The following is a 20,119-nucleotide window of genomic DNA, read 5'->3' as shown; positions in this document are numbered from 1 at the left end:
CATATTTTGATTTCTATTTAACATAACAGGTGACAAAGCTTACCACTGAGGAAAGGAGAGAACTAGTTCTGTGCCTGGTAGTCAGTCCTTATATAGTTAGCTCTCCCAGACTGACCACTAAGCAGCCACATAAACAGCAGCAGTGCCTCCCAGACCTGACACAGCCTCTCTCTCTTGTTCTCTCAGCCATACTGCACTTGCTAGGCCCCACCTCCCCCACCCCGATGTCTCAAGAGGCTCATCTGAAGTATAGTATATGTCATGTCAGTCACTGTCTCTGGGAGAAGGGTAATGACAGGTAGTGTCCTGATACACTTCTAAATAGTCAAGAGGTTTAAAATATCCTGAAAGACCATTTCCCAAATTTCCAAGTGTTTTTAACCAGCATTAGAAAGCCACAGTTCTTTCAATGTGTTTAATGTAAACTGAAATTCAAGTTAAAACATAAATCCAACATAATCTTATTACAGATCTGCCCCTACAGATTACTCAAATGAAAAACATTTGAGTAATGGATGGAAACAATGAGCTCACTTTTGGAAGAAACATTTCTGTTATGCTCATTAAAGGTAAGTTCAACCAATTGTAGCTCTGCGGCAACTATTCAAAATACGTTCAAGCAAGAAATTCACTGGCTTCTTAAGAGAATATAAACTTTAAAATAATCAACCTAAACATACCCAAGTCTTCTGAAAGAGCATTAGGTATACATATATATAATATAGGAGTGCTCTGTCTGCATGTACACCTGTATGCCAGAAGAGGGCATCAGACCCCTTTATAGATGGTCGTGAACAGCCATGTGGTTGCTGAGAATTGAACTCAGGATGTCTCCAAGAGCAGCTAGTGTTCTTAACCACTGAGCCATCTCACCAGTCCACATCAGGCATACTTAATGGCTAAACCATCACTCCAGCCCCTGTATTAATCTTTATAAACTAGTATTCTACCTGGACATGGTGATACATGGCTTTGATCCCAGCACTTGGGAGTCAGAGACAGGAGGATCACAGAATGTTGGGAGACCAGCCTGGTCCACATAGTAAAACCAGGCTGGCCAGGGCTATATAGCAAGACCTTATATAAAAATAAATTAATTACTAATTAATTTTGAAAGTTAACTAGTAATTTTTTTAAACACAAGACCAATGTTTTGTCACATAGTAGTCATGCTACAGAAGATTCTCCAAAGCATATCCTCGCACCAGATGCCTGCTGCTGCATTAGAGTATAATATGAAACTGCATTATTAGTACATACTTCACACAGCAAATTATAGTACGTAGACACTGGAGTAAGTTGCTGCAGATGGCCCCTAACCTTCCCTGTGTTATCAGACCTGACTCTTACCTATGCTCCACTGTAACCCTGTCTAGATTTTTTTTTTTTTTTTTCAGAAATTATTGTTTCTTCCTAAGTAAATCCCAAAACACCAACATACCTTTTGGCACATGACATAGTACAGAATCGTTTTGACCGTAAGAATTCATTTGGATATCCCATTTTTCCACAGAATTCACACTTGAGCAACTCACTATCCATCTCTTCTAATGTCTCTAAAAAAAGAAACAGCCAAAAATTTGAGTGTGTCAAATTTTCTTTCAGCCTTTAATTCTAGTTAGGAAACATGTCAAAACAATCTTTCTCCATCATTTTTGGATCCAGAACTATCCTGGCTAGGCTCCTACTAGTTCCTTGTTTCTACATAAAAATTATGGGGTTTTCCCTGTACAATAAGTACATTTATACAAATAAGTATGAGCTAGTTTTGCTAAGAGTCCAGCATGTCTAAAATATACAAATAACAGTTTATTACTTATAAACACTGAGAAATGAAGGTCAGTGCCATACACCTACCACCATCTAGAAGAGACATTTTTGGAGCATGAATTTGGTACAGTATGCTGTGAAGACTTACGGCAGGGAAACCTTTAAATTCCTAATGAAGAGGAGAATGGCTCAAAATGGAGAAAATTATGTATGTTTGATTTTAGTGGGACATGTAAAATACTCAACTAAGATACCTGCAGTATATGATCAATTTTATAAAGATATGTATAATCAATTTATAAAACAGTTCCTCTTAGTATTAAATAAAATTCTGCTTTTAAACCTCAGTCTCATAAGGTCCAACTACTGGTGTGTTTTCTAGGCTACTCACTACTAAGAAAGAATATAACCACAACCCAACTCTCTCCTTCACTTTTTTTTTCTTTCTTTCTTTTTTAAGATTTATGTATTATGTATACAGTGTTCTGCTTGCAAACCAAAAGAGGGCACTAGATCTCATTAGATGGTTACAAGCTACCATGTGGTTGCTGGGAATTGAACTCAAGACCTCTAGAAGAACAGCCAGTATTCTTAACTTCTAAGCCATGTCTCCAGCCCTCTATTTTTCACTCTTACCTCTTGCTTCAGGCAAAGCACCTAAAGGAAACAGCTCAGTCTGCATGACCTTTCCCAAAGAACGAAAGTAATGATGAACTGGATGCCTGTTCCATTTCACAGTTTCCTAAGAACTAAAAGTACGGACAGATTGCTCAGTAGTTGAGAGCCCTGTCTGCTCTTCCAGAGGACCATGATTCAACTCCTAAATGACAGCTCACAACCATCTGTCATACCAGTTCCAAAATATCTAACACCGTCTTCTGCCTTTGAGATCACCAAACACCAAGAAGTGCTGGCAAAATACACACTTGAAAACAACAAATAAAATATAAAGAACTCAAAGTACTAAACAAAAGTACCCAAATATTTCAATGAAACCTAAAATCTACCATATTATGCCAAGGCACATAAAAAATAAAATAAAAAGTACTGGACTAACTAAGCTTTTAGCAGTGAGCTCCACATGTACTTTTTCTGTTTGTGCAAAGGCCTGTTAAGATGAAGGTGGGTTAAGTAGATATGAATGGTACATACTCAGTAAAAGTATGAAGACAAAAATTCTAAAGTATGCATGGATGGCATATACCACTAAGTTCTAAGTTACTGGAGAAGAGGAAAGAACATATTAGATCAAGTGACTGAGTAACAACTATTGAAAAACACTAAGTTGGCTCTGTTGTTCTCTGTGTGGAGTTCCGGTCCCCTCCAGGTCTTTCTATCTCCCCCTTCTTCCATAAGATTCCCTGCACTCTACCCAAAGTTTGGCTATGAGTCTCAGCATCTGCTTCAATACCCTGCTGGGTGGAGTCTTTCAGAGGTCCTCTGTGGAAGGCTCCTGTCCTGTTTTCTGTCATATTAGATGTCTATCCTGTTTGCCCTTCTGAATAAGGATTAAGCTTCTTCTCTAGGGTCCTCCTTGTTGTTTAGCTTCTTTAGGACTATAGATTTTAGTATGTTTATCCTATATTATAAGGCTAATATCCACTTATAAGTGAGTATATACCATGTGTGTCTTTCTGCTTCTACTCACTCTGTAGCCTGTAGGGGCCAACAGAGACTTATACACCAAACAAGGACCATGCAAGAAGAGGACCTAAAGCCTCTGCTCAGATGTAGCTGACAGGAAGCTCAGTCTTCATGTGGGTTCCCTAGTAAGGTGAGCAGGGGCTGACATGGACTCTTGTTGCCTGCTCAGGAGAGGAAGAAGATGCAGGCAGTCCTGATGATACTTAATAGGCTGGGGTCAAATGGTAGGAGAGAAGGGCTCCCCATTTCTGAGAAAGAAGGAAGGGGAATAGTGGGGAACGGAGTGTGTTATAGTACGCTTTGATATATCTTTTGGTAAAGCGGCTGTTAATCCTAAATTAATGCCCTAATCACCACACAGACACTGGGATTTATTTAATTAACCTAGAACACAATGCTGGGCAAGAGTTGTTCCATCCTAAATCTTCAAGCCCTCATAGTTTCCTAACATTTAGATTTCCCACATTATACTTGCTTTTAGTGAAATATTAGGTCCAATTCATCTCTCCACGTCATTCCAAGATCCCTGCTCCTGCCTCTGTTCTCCCAGCTTTCGTCTTCTCTCCTCCTCTCCCACCTTCCTGTCCTCTGGCTCCTCCCTCTCTTCCTGCTTCCTTTCCCTTGCTCAACATTGTGGCTGGTTGCTTTATTTTGGCATGTTTACACAAAGTTGAGACAAGGTGATGCTTAGAATAAGTATCACAATGCAGCCTCCGGATTGAAACCAGAGAGTGGGTGAGAGAAATCAGCATTTGAATGAACAAGAGTAAAGTGTATACATTCCAAAAGAACATTATACCAACAAGAGTGGGAGGGTGGGACCAGGGAGGGGGCTACAATTGGGATATAAAGTGAATAAATTATAAAAAAAAAAAAATGAAAAAAAGAAAAACACTGTGAGTAATAGCTGGCCCTGGTAGGGCTCCAAGTATATTATCTTTACTAATAAAATCACAAGCCAGTAAGTGGCCATGCTGGTTTGTGTTTTGTATGTGGTACAAACTTAGGGTTTCTCATGTCCTAGGCAAATGCTCTACATCTTCAGCCCATGATGGCCATTTAAAGAAAACTTTCTACCTTGGCATGTTTGCAGGTATGTATACTCAACAACCATGGTATGTATGCAAAGGTCATTGATTTAGTTACAATGTGGATACAATCGTCTCAAAGTAAAATAAAAATTGCCTCTTTCACAAGGTCCCAGCTGTGGAGTTATTGCCAGCAGAGAGTTCCTGGGGAAGGAGAGTCATTTCTCCTCAGGTAGGTGGTATCTGGTAGGATGCCATTCTCCAATGGACAGCCCAAACCCACGCACACACTGGTAGCACTAATTGAACTCAGTGGGAAAAAACAAACAAAAACAAAAATGCACAAAGTTGAGAGAAAGAAATGATGGGGAAGCTGTCTGGAAAAGCTGAAAGCGACAGCACAGAGTGCATTTAATCAAAATGCATTACATACATGTATGAAATTCTCAAACAAATTTAAATGTAGTTTCAAAAAAAAAAAAAAAACAGAAAGAAAAGAAAAATTGTCCCTTCCAAAAACCTAGAGACAGCTTCAACAAAGTTGTGAGCCAGTCCTAACTTTCGCCTACATCCTTGGAATTGGATGTTCTTACTCCAGGAGTATCATTTGTACCTAAACTGATTTTGGAAAGCCTAGGCCAGAGACAGAACTCACTCAGTCACAACTACCAAGAGCCATTCTGCGAGCTGCTCAAAGCTTTGCTTCAGAGACTTTAAACTTATTAACACAGCTGTGTATATACCTGATAAATATCACTGTTGCTCTTGAGAAAGGGAAGTAGTCAAACAAATCCTGGTTAAGAACAGCATACCCATAAAGTAGAACACCATTTTATTCTGCATAGAGAAGTTAACATGTGGAAATGTCTATTCTAGTCTGGGCTGGTGGTGCAGGCTTTTAACCCCAGCTACTTGGGAAGCTGAGGCAGGAGGATATCAAGTCAAGACCTACCTGAGCAATTTCATGATACCTTATCTCAAATAAAAATACAAAAAGACTAGGATATAACTAAGTTGTTGGTTACTTGCCTAGCACATGTAAGTTCCAGGTTTAAACCCCAATACTGGTAGAGAATAATTCCTATCCTAATGTGTGGCTAGATTTTTAACATTTTGAATAAAATCATGGAAAGCCAAATAAATTTAGGATAAACCCCTCTTGCTTTAGCTAACAAGGGGCTTCTATCTACAGACACCTGGTCATTCTTCACTCTCTCTCAGAGACAAATCTTAGGAGCATGGCTACCCAGGGTAAAAACTTTCTGCCTAGGTGTAACTGACTTCTGACCCCTGCGATATGTCAGTAGAAATGCTGGCAAATGCAAATAACACCTTCTCCCATCTCCACAATGTGACCATCGCTGTAAGGATGGGCCGCACTGGATGTAAGATGACACTGACAGAAAGCACAGAGCTAGGGTGCCCACCATCACCAGGACTTGTGGACTGTGCCAGAGAAATCAAATCTCCTATCTTACTTATTGAAAAGTATACTGAATCTCTAAATGTGGCCAAACCTGCATAACACATGCAAACCCCCAGTTTCTTTGGGTAAGGCATTGTTTTGTAATTTTCCTACAGACTTAAACTCACAAGAGGATCAGCAGCAAAGAGGGGAAATTATTTGGAAACCATGATCAATGGAAGATAATATGCTAATTTTTTAAATCACAAGCCATTGTTGGGAACTTCTGATTCCAGAACCAGTCCAAATAAAACAAGAGTTGATCCTTGTGCTGGTTAGTTCTTGTCAGCAAGACACAAAATTGAGGGGTGGAGCTACCCAAGCCCTCTGAAACCTAGAAGATCTTAAGTAAGTCCCAGGCATCAGACACTGAGCTATTAACACTGTTGGAGTTTGGTTTTGATTTGATCTGACTATTACTATGCCCTGGTTCTTTCTTTTTAGAATAAGAAAGAATATAACTCACTTTAAATTTTATTGGCACCCTCAGTTGAGACTTTGGATTTTTAAAGTGTTGAAAAGTTTAAAGATGTAAGAGTTTAAAGACTATGTTTTAGATTGTGATATTAACACAGGATCTTGGGAATGAACAAAAAAGAAAAGGTTACAGTTTAGTAAGTGTTTGTGTGAAGTTACGAAGGGGTCAACTGTACTGTTTTTTTGTTGTTGTTGTTTGTTTGTTTGTTTTGTCAACTTGACAGAAACTATAGTCATTTGGGAAGAAGAAACTCAAAGTATTGCCTCCATCAAATTGGCCTGTGGACATGTCTGTGGGGTGGTTTTTAAATTAAAGATGGAAAAGAAAGGGCCCAGGACGGGGCAGCGCCACCCCTGGTCCTGGGTTCTCTACAAGAAAGCAGGCTGAGCAAGCCATGTGAGAGCAAGTCAGTAAGCTGTGTTCCTTCATGGCCTCTGCTTTAATTCCCGCCTCCAGGTTTCTTCCTTGAGTTCCCAGTTTGGAATTTCCCTTGATGGTGGACTGATAACCTGTAAGGCAAATAAACCTTCCCTTGCCAAGCTGGTTTTGGTCAGTGTTTTATCACAGTAATTGAGAAGGAAATTTAGATAATCCTTTAAAAAGGTATTTATACATACCTTGAATTTTAAAAGCTTGCCTATCTTAAAAATGGATGTTTTTATACTAAAATTATATAAAAAAATAAAAGCCACTAAGAAATAACTTCACCATTTTACTTCCTTTGTGCATACCCTTCATATGCCAGCATACTAACAATGCTATATATTGTCCATTATATTTATAAACCACAAGTATCATGAAATATATAATAAAACTTCCCAAATTTCCATGATCCTCCTGTGTGTTAACCAGGGTGACATGATAAACACATTTTAGCATAGAACCTTCATTCACACACTTCTTATAGAATAAGAGCAAGAAAAAAGAATACCTGAACATTAATCTTTACTACTTTTCATCTCAAATAAGAAATGTCAAGCACGGTGTGGTGGCATACACCTTAATCCCAGCACATGCCAGGCAGAAGCAAGTGGATCTCTGTGAGTTCAAGGCCAGTTTGGTCTACAGGACAGCCAAAGCTACACAGAGAAACCCTATCTGAACCCCCCCCCCAAAAAAAGAAAAAATCCTCTCATATAATCACATGTAAAACTAAAATCTTGTATTTGAAAATTAAATGAAATTAAATTCTAACAATAAAAGCCAGCATGGTGACCTTGTTTTGATCCTGATTTTAATCAAATACCTGTAAAAGAATATGATTCTGATACCTGAGAAAATATGACTATGAATCAGGTTTTACACCAGAGAATTATTAATTTTGCTATTTAGTTATATAAAAAATACCTGTTTTCAAGATATACACACTGTATCAGTGAAATAAAATGACTACAATTTTCAGAAAGGAAAAGGAGGAGGAAAGGACAGAGGAGGAGTAGAAAGAAAGGCAGCAAAGGGAAGTTTGGGAGAGAAGAAAGAAAAAAAATGCATGAAGTAAATGTGGCAGAGCAGCTGAGACTGTGCTCAATAGGGAGCCTGGTGATAAGGGGGCAGCATACATTTCTCTAACTAAATGTGTGTTTGGAACATTTCATGGTTAACAGTCTTTTACATGAGAAAGAATCAAACTAGACTCTAATGACCAAAAGTTAGTAAAGGTCAAATGCTATACACTCTATTACAGACTTGGCTGTTCAAATAAGAAGTAAAAATGATGAATACTTTGCAAGAGTTTATAAAATACCAACGATGACAGGTGCCATCCTTTAAGAGGCAAAAGGGATGCAGGCACTTACTTACCGACATGACATTCTGCTAAATTCAACAATGTAATAGACACACAATATAGAAATATAAACTCAACAAATATTTGCAAAAGAATAAATTAATTTTAGACATACTAAGGATAATTACTAAGACAAAGATGTTAATGAGTTCCCTATTGTAAGCCCTAGCTAAATACATCTGAACAACATCAACCATAGGGCCATGATCAAAACGATCAAGAACAATTTCTCTTGAAGATCTTCCTACACAATACAGCTAATTTTGCTTTATTGGTTATTTTTGTAACCACACATTCAGAACCTCATTAAAAAGTAAAACAAAACAAAGCAAAAAACAGTACACGCTGTTGCTGACTCTAAATAGGAAACTCAAGGCATAGAATATCACTTTTGCATTTTCCTGTTTGCTTTCCCTCAGCCATTTTATCACTTTGAGTTGTAAGAAATATTCAGTACTAGAATATAGTCAGTTGAGAAAGAGTCTTTGACAGTAAAGAGATTGACAGTATTTTTCTCCTAGGACAGATATTATCATCTATTGATTGAAGAGAAGGACCTTAGTGTAACTGTAATATCCGGCTGGTCAAAATAAGGACAAGTCTAAAACCAAATACCTGGATGCCACATATTTTTAAGCAAATTCATTTAAATCATCATTTGTTACTTAGGTCTGCTTTTTAAAAGCAAGAATTGGTTGTCCTGATTTAAAAAAATTTAAATTACTTTCTCTCATGTATGATAGAACTTGTTCCACCTAGAAATCAAACTAACATTGTACAAATCAGCACCACTATTGTTGCTCTTTTAGTTATTTAGTTATTAAGACTGGTTAGCTTGCCTGTTTTCTAGTCAAATAGTTTACATATTCACTGTATGTACGTAAAATTGAATTGTTTCCAAGTGAAAATCTATGCAGACTAAAAAGCCACACCCCATTTCAAGCAGTAAAAGCCTAAGACCACAGACCTTCAGCAATCATGTCTTCCATCTCTGTATCAGATGAGTTATCTGCATGTTTTGTGTTATTCTGTAGCTCTGGCTGAACACACATGGAATTTGCCACCTGATTATCCAAAAGAGGCCTCTTTTTCACAGGTTGTTCTATCAGCAAAGATGAACGGCTCACCTTTAAATGGGAAAGAGAATGAAAAAAATAATATCTAAAACTAATGCAGAAATAAATGAGTTTAATTTTAAAATGACTCCTCTGGAGTGAATGGTATCTGGGATATTTACTCACTCTGATCAGATTCAATCATTAGGGGATTATTTCTTAAGTAAAAGGTAGTCTATAGACACACTACTGCTAATCAGCAGCAGAATACATGCTGCACAGTCTCTCAAAGAGAATGCACTGCTGCTTTAGCCAAGTAACTTAAAAAATTTTTTTAAATCTAGTGATTCCTTACATTTGTACTATTAAAACAGAAGCAATCAGATTATCTGCACCCAGGGAAAGCAAAGGTCCTAACTTTCAGCATATTTGGGAACTGAGGGGAAGTGGTTGCCGATTTGATTTATTTTGTAGTTCTAAGGATTAATTCAAGGTCTTACACTGAGCTACACCCTCATCTGTTTCTTTAGAATGTTTTAAGAGAGCTCCTCACTATGCCACTCCTACTGCCTCAGCCTCTGCCCAGTGTTAGGAATCACAGTCCTGTACAGCATCCATCAGTGCTGGGATCACAGTCCTCTGCGGTGTCCATCAGTGCTGGGATCACAGTCCTCTGTGGTGTCCATCAGTGCTAGGATCACAGTCCTCTGCAATATCCCTCAATGCTAGGATCACAGTCCCCTGCAGCGACCATCAGTGCTGGGATCATAGTCTTCTGTGGCACCATCAGTGCTGGGATCACAGTCCTCTGTGGTGTCCATCAGTGTTGGGATCTGCAGTGTCCATACCCAGCTTAACTTTCACAGTACTATTGAATTCAAATATTCTCTTTCTCCTAGAGCTTTGAACACACAAGACTAGCTCTGTAATTCAAGGCATTTTGTGATTTGGTGGTAAAGATGGGGCACAGTCATGGGTGTGCTCGTGGTTGCACAAACTTTACCCACCAGCTAAACCTCCCCAGCTCATATTGGCCCCAGAATTGTTTTTTCTATATTATTTATTTTGAGAGAAAATATTGCTAAGCTGCCCAGATTGGCCTGAAACTTGAAATAAAACATCAAAAGCCTAAGTAACTAAGGTTACAGGCCTGTGCCATCAGGACCAACTTAACATTTTAAAATAATAATAATTATCATCATTTTTATCATCATTAGCAGCAGCAGTATGTGTATGTGCATGCCTGCGTGCATGTGTGTGTGAAGGGGAAAGTATGTACACTACAACACACATGTGGACAGCGGAGAACAACTTTATGTTCTTTCTACCTTTATACGGGTTCCAGGGACCAAACTCAGTCTGCCAAGTTACCATGGACATGGCCTTTATTACCTGCTGCGCCATCTTGCTGGCCACTTTTAAAAGTACGAAAACATGGTATCCCAGGAGCAGAAAGACACACATGGTATATACTCACTTATAATTGGATATTAAACATATAATATAGAATAAACATACTAAAATCTGTACACCTAACGAAGATAATCAAGAAGGAGGACCCTGGGTAAAATGATCAGTCCTCATTCAGAAAGGCAAATGGGACAGACATAGGAAGAGGGAGAAAACAGGAAACAGGACAGGAGCCTACCACAGAGGGCCTCTGAAAGACTCTGCCTAGCAGTGTATCAAAGCAGATGCTGAGACTCATAGCCAAACTTTGGGCAGAGTGCAGGGAATCTTATGAAAGAAGTGGGAAACAGTAAGATCTGGAGAGGACAGGAACTCCACAAGGAGAGCAACACAACCAAAACATCTGGGCACAGGGTCTTTTCTGAGACTGATACTCCAACCAAAGATCATTCATGGAGATAACCTAGAACCCCTACACAGATGTAGCCCATGGCAGCTCAGTCTCTAAGTGGGTTCCCTAGTAATGGGAACAGGGACTGTCTATGGCATGAACTCAGTGGCTGACTCATCACCTCCCCATGAGGAGGGAGCAGCCTTATCAGGCCACAGAGGAAGACAATTCAGCCAGTCCTGATGAGATCTGATAGGCTAGGGTCGGAGGGAAGGAGAAGAGGACCTCCCCTATCAGTGGACTTGGGGAGGGGCATGGGAGGAGCTGAGGGAAGGAGAGTGGGAGTGGGAGGGGTCGAGGGAGAGGGATACAGCTGGGATACAAAGTGAATAAACTGTAATTTATAAACAAACACACAAACAAATAAAGTTTTTTAAAAAAGATATAGAAACACTAAACAGACTGGACCAGAAAGAAAACAAATTCCCTTTGTCACATAATAATCAAAACACTAAATGTACAGAACAAAGAAATAGTATTAAAAGCTTCAAGGGAAAAAGACCAAATAACTTATTTAGGCAGATCTATCAGGATAACACCTGACTTTTTTTTTTTTTTTAATTTTATTTTATATGCATTGGTGTGAGGATATCAGATCTCTTGGAACTGGAGTTACAGACAGTTGTGAGCTGCCATGTGGGTGCTAGGAATTGAACCCATGTCCTTTGGAAGAGCAGACAGTACTCTTAACCACTGAGCCATCTCTCCAGCCCCAACACCTGACTTCTTAATGGAGACTCTAAAAGCCAGAGGACCTGAACAGAAGTTCTACAGACTCCATAGAGAACAAAGATGCCAATACAGTCTTCTATACACTGTGACTGCAAAACTCTTTTGGGGGTTTGGGGGAGTTCGAGGCAGGGTTTCTCTGTGTAGCCTTGGCTATCCTGGACTCACTTTGTAGACCAGGCTGGCCTCAAATTCAGAGACCCGAGAGCTTCTGCCTCCAAGTGCTGGGATTAAAGTGCTGGCTAACTGTGAAAGTTTTGTGAAAGCAAAACTTTCACAGTTAGAAGTTACACAGTTAGAAGTTAGAAGTCACGATAGAAAAAAAGTAAGACAGTCCATGAGAAAACCAAATTTAAACATTATCTATTTACAAATCCAGCCCTACAGAAGGTGCTAGAAGGAGAATTCCAACCTGAAGAGCATTTCCACCCTAGAAAACAAGCCTTTGGATAATTTTCTTAATACATACCACTTACCAAATTTAAATCAGGATGAGATAAAGCAATTTAAACTGGCCTATAACCTCTAGTGAAATTGAAGTAGTAATTAAAAGTCCACCAATCAAGGTAAATCCAGGGCAAGATGGTAATAGAACAGAATTATATCAGACATTCAAAGGGTAAATGCTAATACTTGTCAAATTATTCCATAACATAGAACAGAAGGAAAACTGCCCAATTCATTTTATGATGCTATAGTCACCCTGATACCCAAACCACAAAAGACCCAATAAAGAAAGAGAATTACAGATGAGTTTCCCTTAAGAACACACAGATGCAAAGATTACCAATAAAATAATTGCAAACAAAATCCAAGAACACATCAAAAAGATCATCCACCATGATCAAGTAGGCTTCATCCGAGAGGTGCAGGGATGGTTCAACATACGTAAATCAATAAATGTAATAAGCATATAAACAAAAAGACAAAAACCACATGATCATCTCATTATATGCAGAAAAGGCCTTTGACCAAATCCAACACCCCTTCACGATAAAAGTCTTGGAGAGATCAGGGATATAAGACCCATACCTAAACAAAATAAAGGCAGTATTCAGCAAGCCCGCAGTCAACACAACTTAAGTGGAGAAAAACTAAAAGCAATAATTCTAAAAAAAAAAAAAGACAAAGTTAGACAACCTCTTTCAATCCTATCCAATATAATTGAAGCCTTGAAGTCTTAGCTACAGCCATGAGACAAATGAAGGATATCAAGGGGGTGTAAACTACACAAGAAGAAATCATTTTTATTTGCAATTGATACAATAGCATACAGAAGTGACCCTAAAAATTCCACCAGGAAACTCCTATAGATGATAAACACTTTCAGCAAAGAAGCTAGATACAAACTTAACTTTAAAAAAAAAATTAGTAGCCTTACTATACACAAATGACAAGTGGGCTGAGAAATAAATCAGGGAAACATACCCTTCACAATAGCCACAAATAATATAAAATATCTTGGGGTAACTCTAACCAAACAAGTAAAAGACTTCTATGAAAAAAACTTCAAGACTTTGAAGAATGAAATGGAAGAAGAGTTTAGAAGATGGAAAGATCTTCTATGTTCATGGATCAGTAGGATTAACAAAGTAAAAATGGTCATTTTACCAAAAGAAATCTACAGATTCAACACAGTTCCCATCAAAATCCCAACACATTCTTTACAGACCTTAAAGAAAAATATTTGACTCCATATGGAAAAACAAAAAACCCAAGATAGCTATAACAATCCTGTATGATAAAAAGAACTTTCAGAGGTATCACCACCCCCAATTTCAAACCCCACTACAGAGCTATAGGAATAAAAACTGCATGGTATTGGCATAAAAACAGACTGGTTGATTAAGGGAATCTAATTGAAGACCCAGATGTAAATCCACACACCTATGGACAACTGCTTTTTGATAAAGAAGTCAAATTTATACAACGGAAAAAAGAAAACATCTTCAACAAATGGTGCATGTCAGCATATAGAAGAATGCAAACAGGTCCATATCTGTGACCCTCCACAAAACTCAAGTCCAAGTAGTCAAGAGCTCAACATAAAACCAATCACACTGAATCTGATAGAAGAGAAAGTGGGTAAGAGTCTTGAAAGCATTGTCACAAGAGACAATTTCCTGAACAGAACACCAATAGTGCAGGCACTAAAATCAACAATTAAAAAAATGAGACCTTAGCTGAAAAGCTTCTCTAAGGAAAGAGATGCCATCAAAAGGACAAAACAGCCACCTATAGGATAAAAAAAAAAAAATTTCCACCAACTTCACATATGCCAAAGGGCAAAATATATAAGGAACTCAAAAAATTAAGACATCAACAAACCAAATAATCCAATTTAGAAATGGGGTACAGATTTAAACCGAATTCTCAACAGAGGCATCTCAAATGGCTGAGAAACACTTCCTTAGCCATTCTTAGCCATTAGAGAAATGCAAATCAAAACAACTCTTGAGATTCCATCTCATACCTGTCAGAATGGCTAAGATCAAAAACTTAAGTGACAATACATGCTGCAAAGGATGTGGAGCGAGGGGAACACTCCTCCACTGCTGGTTGGGGCACTTGTACAGCCACTTTGGAAATCAATATGACTATTTCTCAGAAAACTGGGATTCAACCTACCTCAAGACCCACTTGAGGGCATATACCTAAGTATATATACCACTTAGGGCTATACCACTTCTGGGCATATACCTAAAGAATGCTCCATCATCCCAAAATGATACTTGTTCAACCATGTTCACTGCAGCCATTTTCATAATAGCCAGAAACTAGAAACAACCTAAGTGTCGTTCAACCAAAGAATAGTTAAAGAAAATGTGGTACATTTACACAATGGAGTATTAGTCAGCCATTAAAAACAATGACATCATGAAATTTGCAGGCAAAAAGATGAAACTAGAAAAAAAAATCATACTGGGTCAGGTAACCCGGTCCCAGAGAGACAAACATGATATGTACTCACTTATAAGTGGACAATAGCTGCAAAGTAAAGGACAACCGCGCTACAATCCAGAGATCCAGAGAGGCTACATAACAAGGAGGGCTCCAGGGTAGATGCATGGCTCTCCCTGGGAGGAGGAAATAGAATAGACTGTGCAGCTGGACTGAGTAGGGGAGCAGGAGGGATCGGGAGAGCGTAAGATGGAGAGAGAGAGAGTACTGGGAGAGACAACTGGAACTGGGGGCATTCAGGGGTGAGGTGGAAACCTATTAAGCTCCCAGAAACCTACTTGGTGACCCCAGCTAAGACTTCTAGCAACGGGAGATACGGAGCCTGAACCTCCCATATCCTGTAACCAAGCAAGACTTTCAGAGAAGGGACTGAGACACCAACCCAGCCTCAAAACTTTCTAACTGTAATTTGTCCTGCCTCCAAGATGTGCTGTGGGAAATAAAGGTGGCACAGACATTGTGGGAGTGGCCAACCAAAGACCAGTCCAGCTTGGGAGGAATGCTATGAAAGGGAGCCCACTCCTGACACTGCCAGAGGCTGCATAGCCCACTCACCTAGGGTAGAACCAAGCAGGACTGGCGGAAAAAAAAAAATCAATAAAATGATTCCTAATGCTATTCTGCTATACTAATAAACAGCGGCCTAGAATGCTTCATCCAGCAACTGATGGAACAAATGCAGCAGAGACTCATAGCCAAATATTAGGTGGGAGCTCAGGGAATCCTGCGGAAGAGGAGGAGAAAGGATTGTAGGAGTCAGAAGAGACAAGAACACCACAAGAAAACTTACAGAATCAATTAACCTGGGCTCATAGGGGATCACAGAGACTGAACCAACAATCAGGGAGCCTGCATGGACTGATCTAAGTTCTCTGCATATATGTTATGGTTGTGTACTCAGTCTTCTTGTGAGACTCCTAACAATGGGAACAGGGGCTTTCTATGAATCTTTTGCTTTTGGGACCCTTTTCCTCCCACTGGTTTGCCTAGTCTAACCTTAATAGAAGGCAAGGTGCCTAGTCTTTTTTTTTGTTTTCTTTTGGTTTGGGGTTTTTTATTTTATTTTGTTCTCGCTTTGTTTTGTTTTTGGTTTGTTGTTTTTGTTTGTTTGTTTGTTTTGAGACAGCATTTCTCCACGTAGACTTGGCTGCCCTGGATTCTCTTTGTACTCATAGGGATCCGCCTGCCTCTGCCTCCCTGAGTGCTGGGATTAGCTATGCGCCACGGCACCTGCTGAGGTGCTTAGTCTTATTACAACTTGATATGCCATGTTTGTTTGATATCCCTGGGAGGCCTGCCCTTTTCTGAAGGGAAATGAAGGAGGAGTGAGCGGATGGGAATCCTGCGGGAGGGGCTGAGAAGAGAGAAGGGAGGGGAAACTGTGGTCAGGATGTAATATATATGAGAAAAATAAACAGAAAAGTAAAGTTGTTATTGTCACTACAGTGGTGAAAATCAGTAATAGCTATGACTACTAAATACCAATGAAGACATTGTGGGAGTGGCCACAGCAAAGAATAATGCTAGTGTATTTAATCCTCACACACCAAAAAATCATCTCCATCATGCAGATAAGCAAAATTAAGATCAGAAATGGCTGTACAAAATGTCTCAGGCCAGGCCTTTGGGGGGGGTGCATGTCTTTAATTTTAGCACTCAGAAGGTAGAGGCAGGTGCATCTCTAGTCCACCCTGGTCTACAAAGTGAGTCCAGGAGAGCCAGGACTACACAGAGAAACCCTGTCTTGAAAAATCAAAGAAAAACAAAGTCTCAGAACCTATATAAGGAAATACATAAAATATTAGACAGTTAAAATTCTACATAGAAAAGCAACCTTTAAAAAATAAGATTATGAGTATTTTCTTAGAGAACAATAGTAGACAATTTTTTTAAAAGATAGTGTTATGTAGCTAAAAATAATTTTAAAGACAGAAACAACCTTCCTACTTACAGGAAATGGCTCCAATCCCTCCTGAATCACAAAACCTTCTATAACGTGGGTTAAGATCTGTGGTTTCACAATGGCCTGTGGAGGCTTGTTTTCTAGGGTGGAAGTGCTGCTGGTCATGGATGTGCTATTGCTCCTTGTGGAGGCAGCAGGAATTAAGAGTGGTGGTGGAGGAACAGAGCCATGGGCGGGGTCTGATGGAGACTTGATCACTGAAGCACTGACTGAAGCCACAGCAGGCAACTCCACTTGCTCTGTAAGAGAAGGGATTTATTTCATCTTTAGCCGACTACCTGCAGAGATGAACAGGCATGCAGGAGTGGGCACAAGAGAGTTTCATATCTCCTGTTTTCCAAGGACATCATGTTTATGCTCTCATTTAATCTATACAATATCCCCATTCCATAGACATTCACTAACATGAGCAAAATTATCATCTAAACTGTTTATTGTCCCCACAAAACATGAAAATGCCCTAAACATCATCCAAAAGTAGTTACAAAAAAGGTCAGTTGCTTTTGTGCCTGCCTTTAACCTGTAATGATAATAAATACTTTACATTCCCTTCTTTCTAGTCCACATGATACAGATGGACATGGAGTCGCTTAAAAAATTCCAAAAGGACCAAGAAACCAACAGAATAAGTAGGATTCTCAGTGATAGGGGTAGATCATAGGCTGTAACTTCAAAGCAGAAAGATCTTCTGAATTCTCTTCCAGAGCACTTAGCTTTCTTTCAACTTCTGTGTTGCTGTATGCTGGCTGGGGAAATGCTGCAGCACTCAGTATGCAGCGCACAGTAAGGTTCAGCCGACAATGTCTGATGGCTCAAAGTTCCTACCCATAGTAACACCAGCCCTTGACTGTCAGTGCAAATGTACAGAGGTAACACAGCTAATATCTAGGCATGTCAGTGAGAACAGATTTCTAAAGAAAACAGAATGCATGTGTGCAAAGACACTCAGTGAGCATTCAGTTGTCTGGTGTCATGTTCAGTGCTTTCATGGTGTACCTCATTAAATCTACACGTAGCCTATGGGAGGTGAATGTTATCATCTCCATCGTATGAATAAGGAAACAAAGACACAGGCAAATTAACTTACTTGCCTTAATGGCACACAACAAATGGGCAATGAAACTGGGGCACTGCCCAGACAGTATGATGCAAGAGCACATATTAACTCTTCTCCACTAACAGTCTAAAAAGGACTGACACCAGCTGGGCGGTGGTGGTGCACATCTTTTAATCCCAGCAGTCAGAGGTAGAGGCAGGCAGATCTCTGTAAGTTCAAGGCCAGACTGGTCTACAGAGCAAGTTCCAGGACAGCCAGGGCTACACAAAGAAACCCCATCTCTTAAACAAACAAAAAAGACTGACAGCACCAGTTAAGGATGCTAAAAATATAACCCACTTATGTGAAAGAGAAGAAAGCAGAGGCTCCTTAAAGAACAGAAAACAGCTGAGAAAGCAGTGTAGCAGGGGCTGGTGCATGGAAAATGCATGAGTAGCAAGCGCAAGGATCAATTCCCTGTACCACAAAATATTCAAATTCACAATAAAGAAATTAAAACAAAAAGCTCTCTCTTAGTAAGACCAATGAAATCAATGTTCTGTATCTTTCACCAACACTATTATAGCCACAATAAAGTAATCTATCTTCACAAAAACAAAATATTTGCTACAGAGTGAGACTGTATTTTAAAAACAAATTCCCTGCACACAAAGTAAATCCAAAGCCACAGAATCTTATTAAACTAAGAAAGGAGGGGGAGAGGTAGAGACCAGGAAGAGGGGCAAGAAAAGAAACACACTCATAGAACTGTAACTTGCTGATGTCTGTGAATATATGCACAAATGTCCATATGTATTACCAAGCAGGGAACACTACAATACTCCTGCCCATATGTCAAATCATCACTTACACTTCTATGGGACAAAAGACCAAAAAAAAAAAAAAAAAAAACAAACAACAAAAACCTATGAGATATGGTTAAATCTTTTTTCTTTTTAATGTAGGAATGCTGTCTACATGTACTCCTATATGCCAGAAGAAGACATCAGGCCCCTTTACAGAGAAATGGTTATAAACTACCACGTGGTTGCTGTGAATTGAACTCAGGACTTCTAGAAGAGCAGCCACTGAGCCATCTCACCTAAAAGTCATTTTTCTATAGAAAAAATCTATAATAAACCAAACTAAAATTCTAAATAACCCTTATAGATTTAAAGACACTTTCTTGCTCAATAAATACAAAACTACATGCTATAGTTTAAAATTCCTGTGCTGGAAACAGCACTCAATGCAAGTGTTGAGAAGTAGAGCTTTATGGACAGTGACTAGGACACATTTCCATCATGGAGGAACTGTAGGATATTCACACCTCCATCAGTGTGATGCTTCTGCCTTGTTATAGATCAGAGAGAAGGCTCCTGCCAGATGCAGCACCTTCATCTTACAATTTATACATTCCAGAAACGTAAGCAGAATATTTCTCTTCAGTATAAATCCCTGAGTCTACGATCTGTTCATACCAAGATGATGTTTGTTCAATAGCCTAGGCTGGTTTCAAGCTTTTAGGCTGAACTTCCCAAGCGTCCTGAGAGCTGGTGCTCCAGGCATACCCCACCATAACCAGCCCAAGGCCACAACATGGACTAAAACATTGCATTGTGTATTTTTCCAGAAAATACTGCCCAGTGTTTATCTGAATTAATCTATACATCATGTGCATAGTAAAGTCCTCAATGTGTGTTAAAAATAGATCTGTAAGTCACTGATTTTTTAAGAACCTAATATCTCTTATTTGACAATTTATAAGAAGCTATTAAAAGCAAAAGCAGAAACAACACTGGCATCTTACAACGAAACAGAAACACTACTGCACAGTCCCTCTGGGCAGCTCTACACTTTGGAATAGGTTACGAATCTGCTTATAGATTCACACTGGGCTGTGTGGATTTGTCCTACCTTTTTTTTTTTTTTTATCAATTACACTTTATTCATTCTGCATCCCCCCATAAGCCCTTCCCTCCTCCCCTCCCAATCCCACCCTCCCTCTGTCCTACCTTTTTTACATGGGACTTTTAAAGATTTTTACAGATTTACAAAAGCTGAATCAAGGGTGGAAACAAATCTTTTTTTTTTTTATTTTTATTTATCTGGATGTGAGTGTAGACCAACTATTTCCCCTGCCTGTGGAGGCCAGAAGAAGGCATCAGATTCCCTGAAACTGGAGTTACAAGCAGTTCCAAGCTGCACAGCTCAGAACCACACTCAGATCCTCGGCAAGAGCAAGGGGTGGTGATGCAAGATTTCATGTAGCATAGGGTGGCCTCAAATGTAGCCAAGTTGATCCTCTTTCCTTCAACTCCAAAATGCCGAGATTACAGGCAC

General features: G+C 39.3%; 1 protein-coding gene across 8 annotated transcripts in view; it reads right to left on the bottom strand.

Annotated features, from left to right (window-relative positions):
* The window catches only part of Phc3 (polyhomeotic homolog 3), a 72,570-nt gene that overhangs the window by 13,667 nt on the left and 38,784 nt on the right, over positions 1-20,119 (bottom strand). For all 8 annotated transcript variants that reach the window (XR_002476272.2, XM_060378168.1, XM_021631966.2 and 5 more), the window contains 3 exons: positions 16,729-16,979; positions 9,139-9,298; positions 1,442-1,556 (listed from right to left, as the gene is read on the bottom strand). Coding sequence is in view for 7 of the 8 variants with exons in the window: in XM_060378168.1 (XP_060234151.1) it covers positions 1,442-1,556; positions 9,139-9,298; positions 16,729-16,979 (526 nt within the window). In the remaining variant the exon portion in view is untranslated. The remainder of the gene's footprint in view (positions 1-1,441; positions 1,557-9,138; positions 9,299-16,728; positions 16,980-20,119) is intronic.

Source organism: Meriones unguiculatus, chromosome 2 (genome assembly GCF_030254825.1).
Source record: "Meriones unguiculatus strain TT.TT164.6M chromosome 2, Bangor_MerUng_6.1, whole genome shotgun sequence".
Taxonomy (NCBI): Eukaryota; Metazoa; Chordata; class Mammalia; order Rodentia; family Muridae; genus Meriones; species Meriones unguiculatus.
Note: the sequence above shows the minus strand (reverse complement) of the source record. Positions and strands in the feature narration are given on the sequence as shown.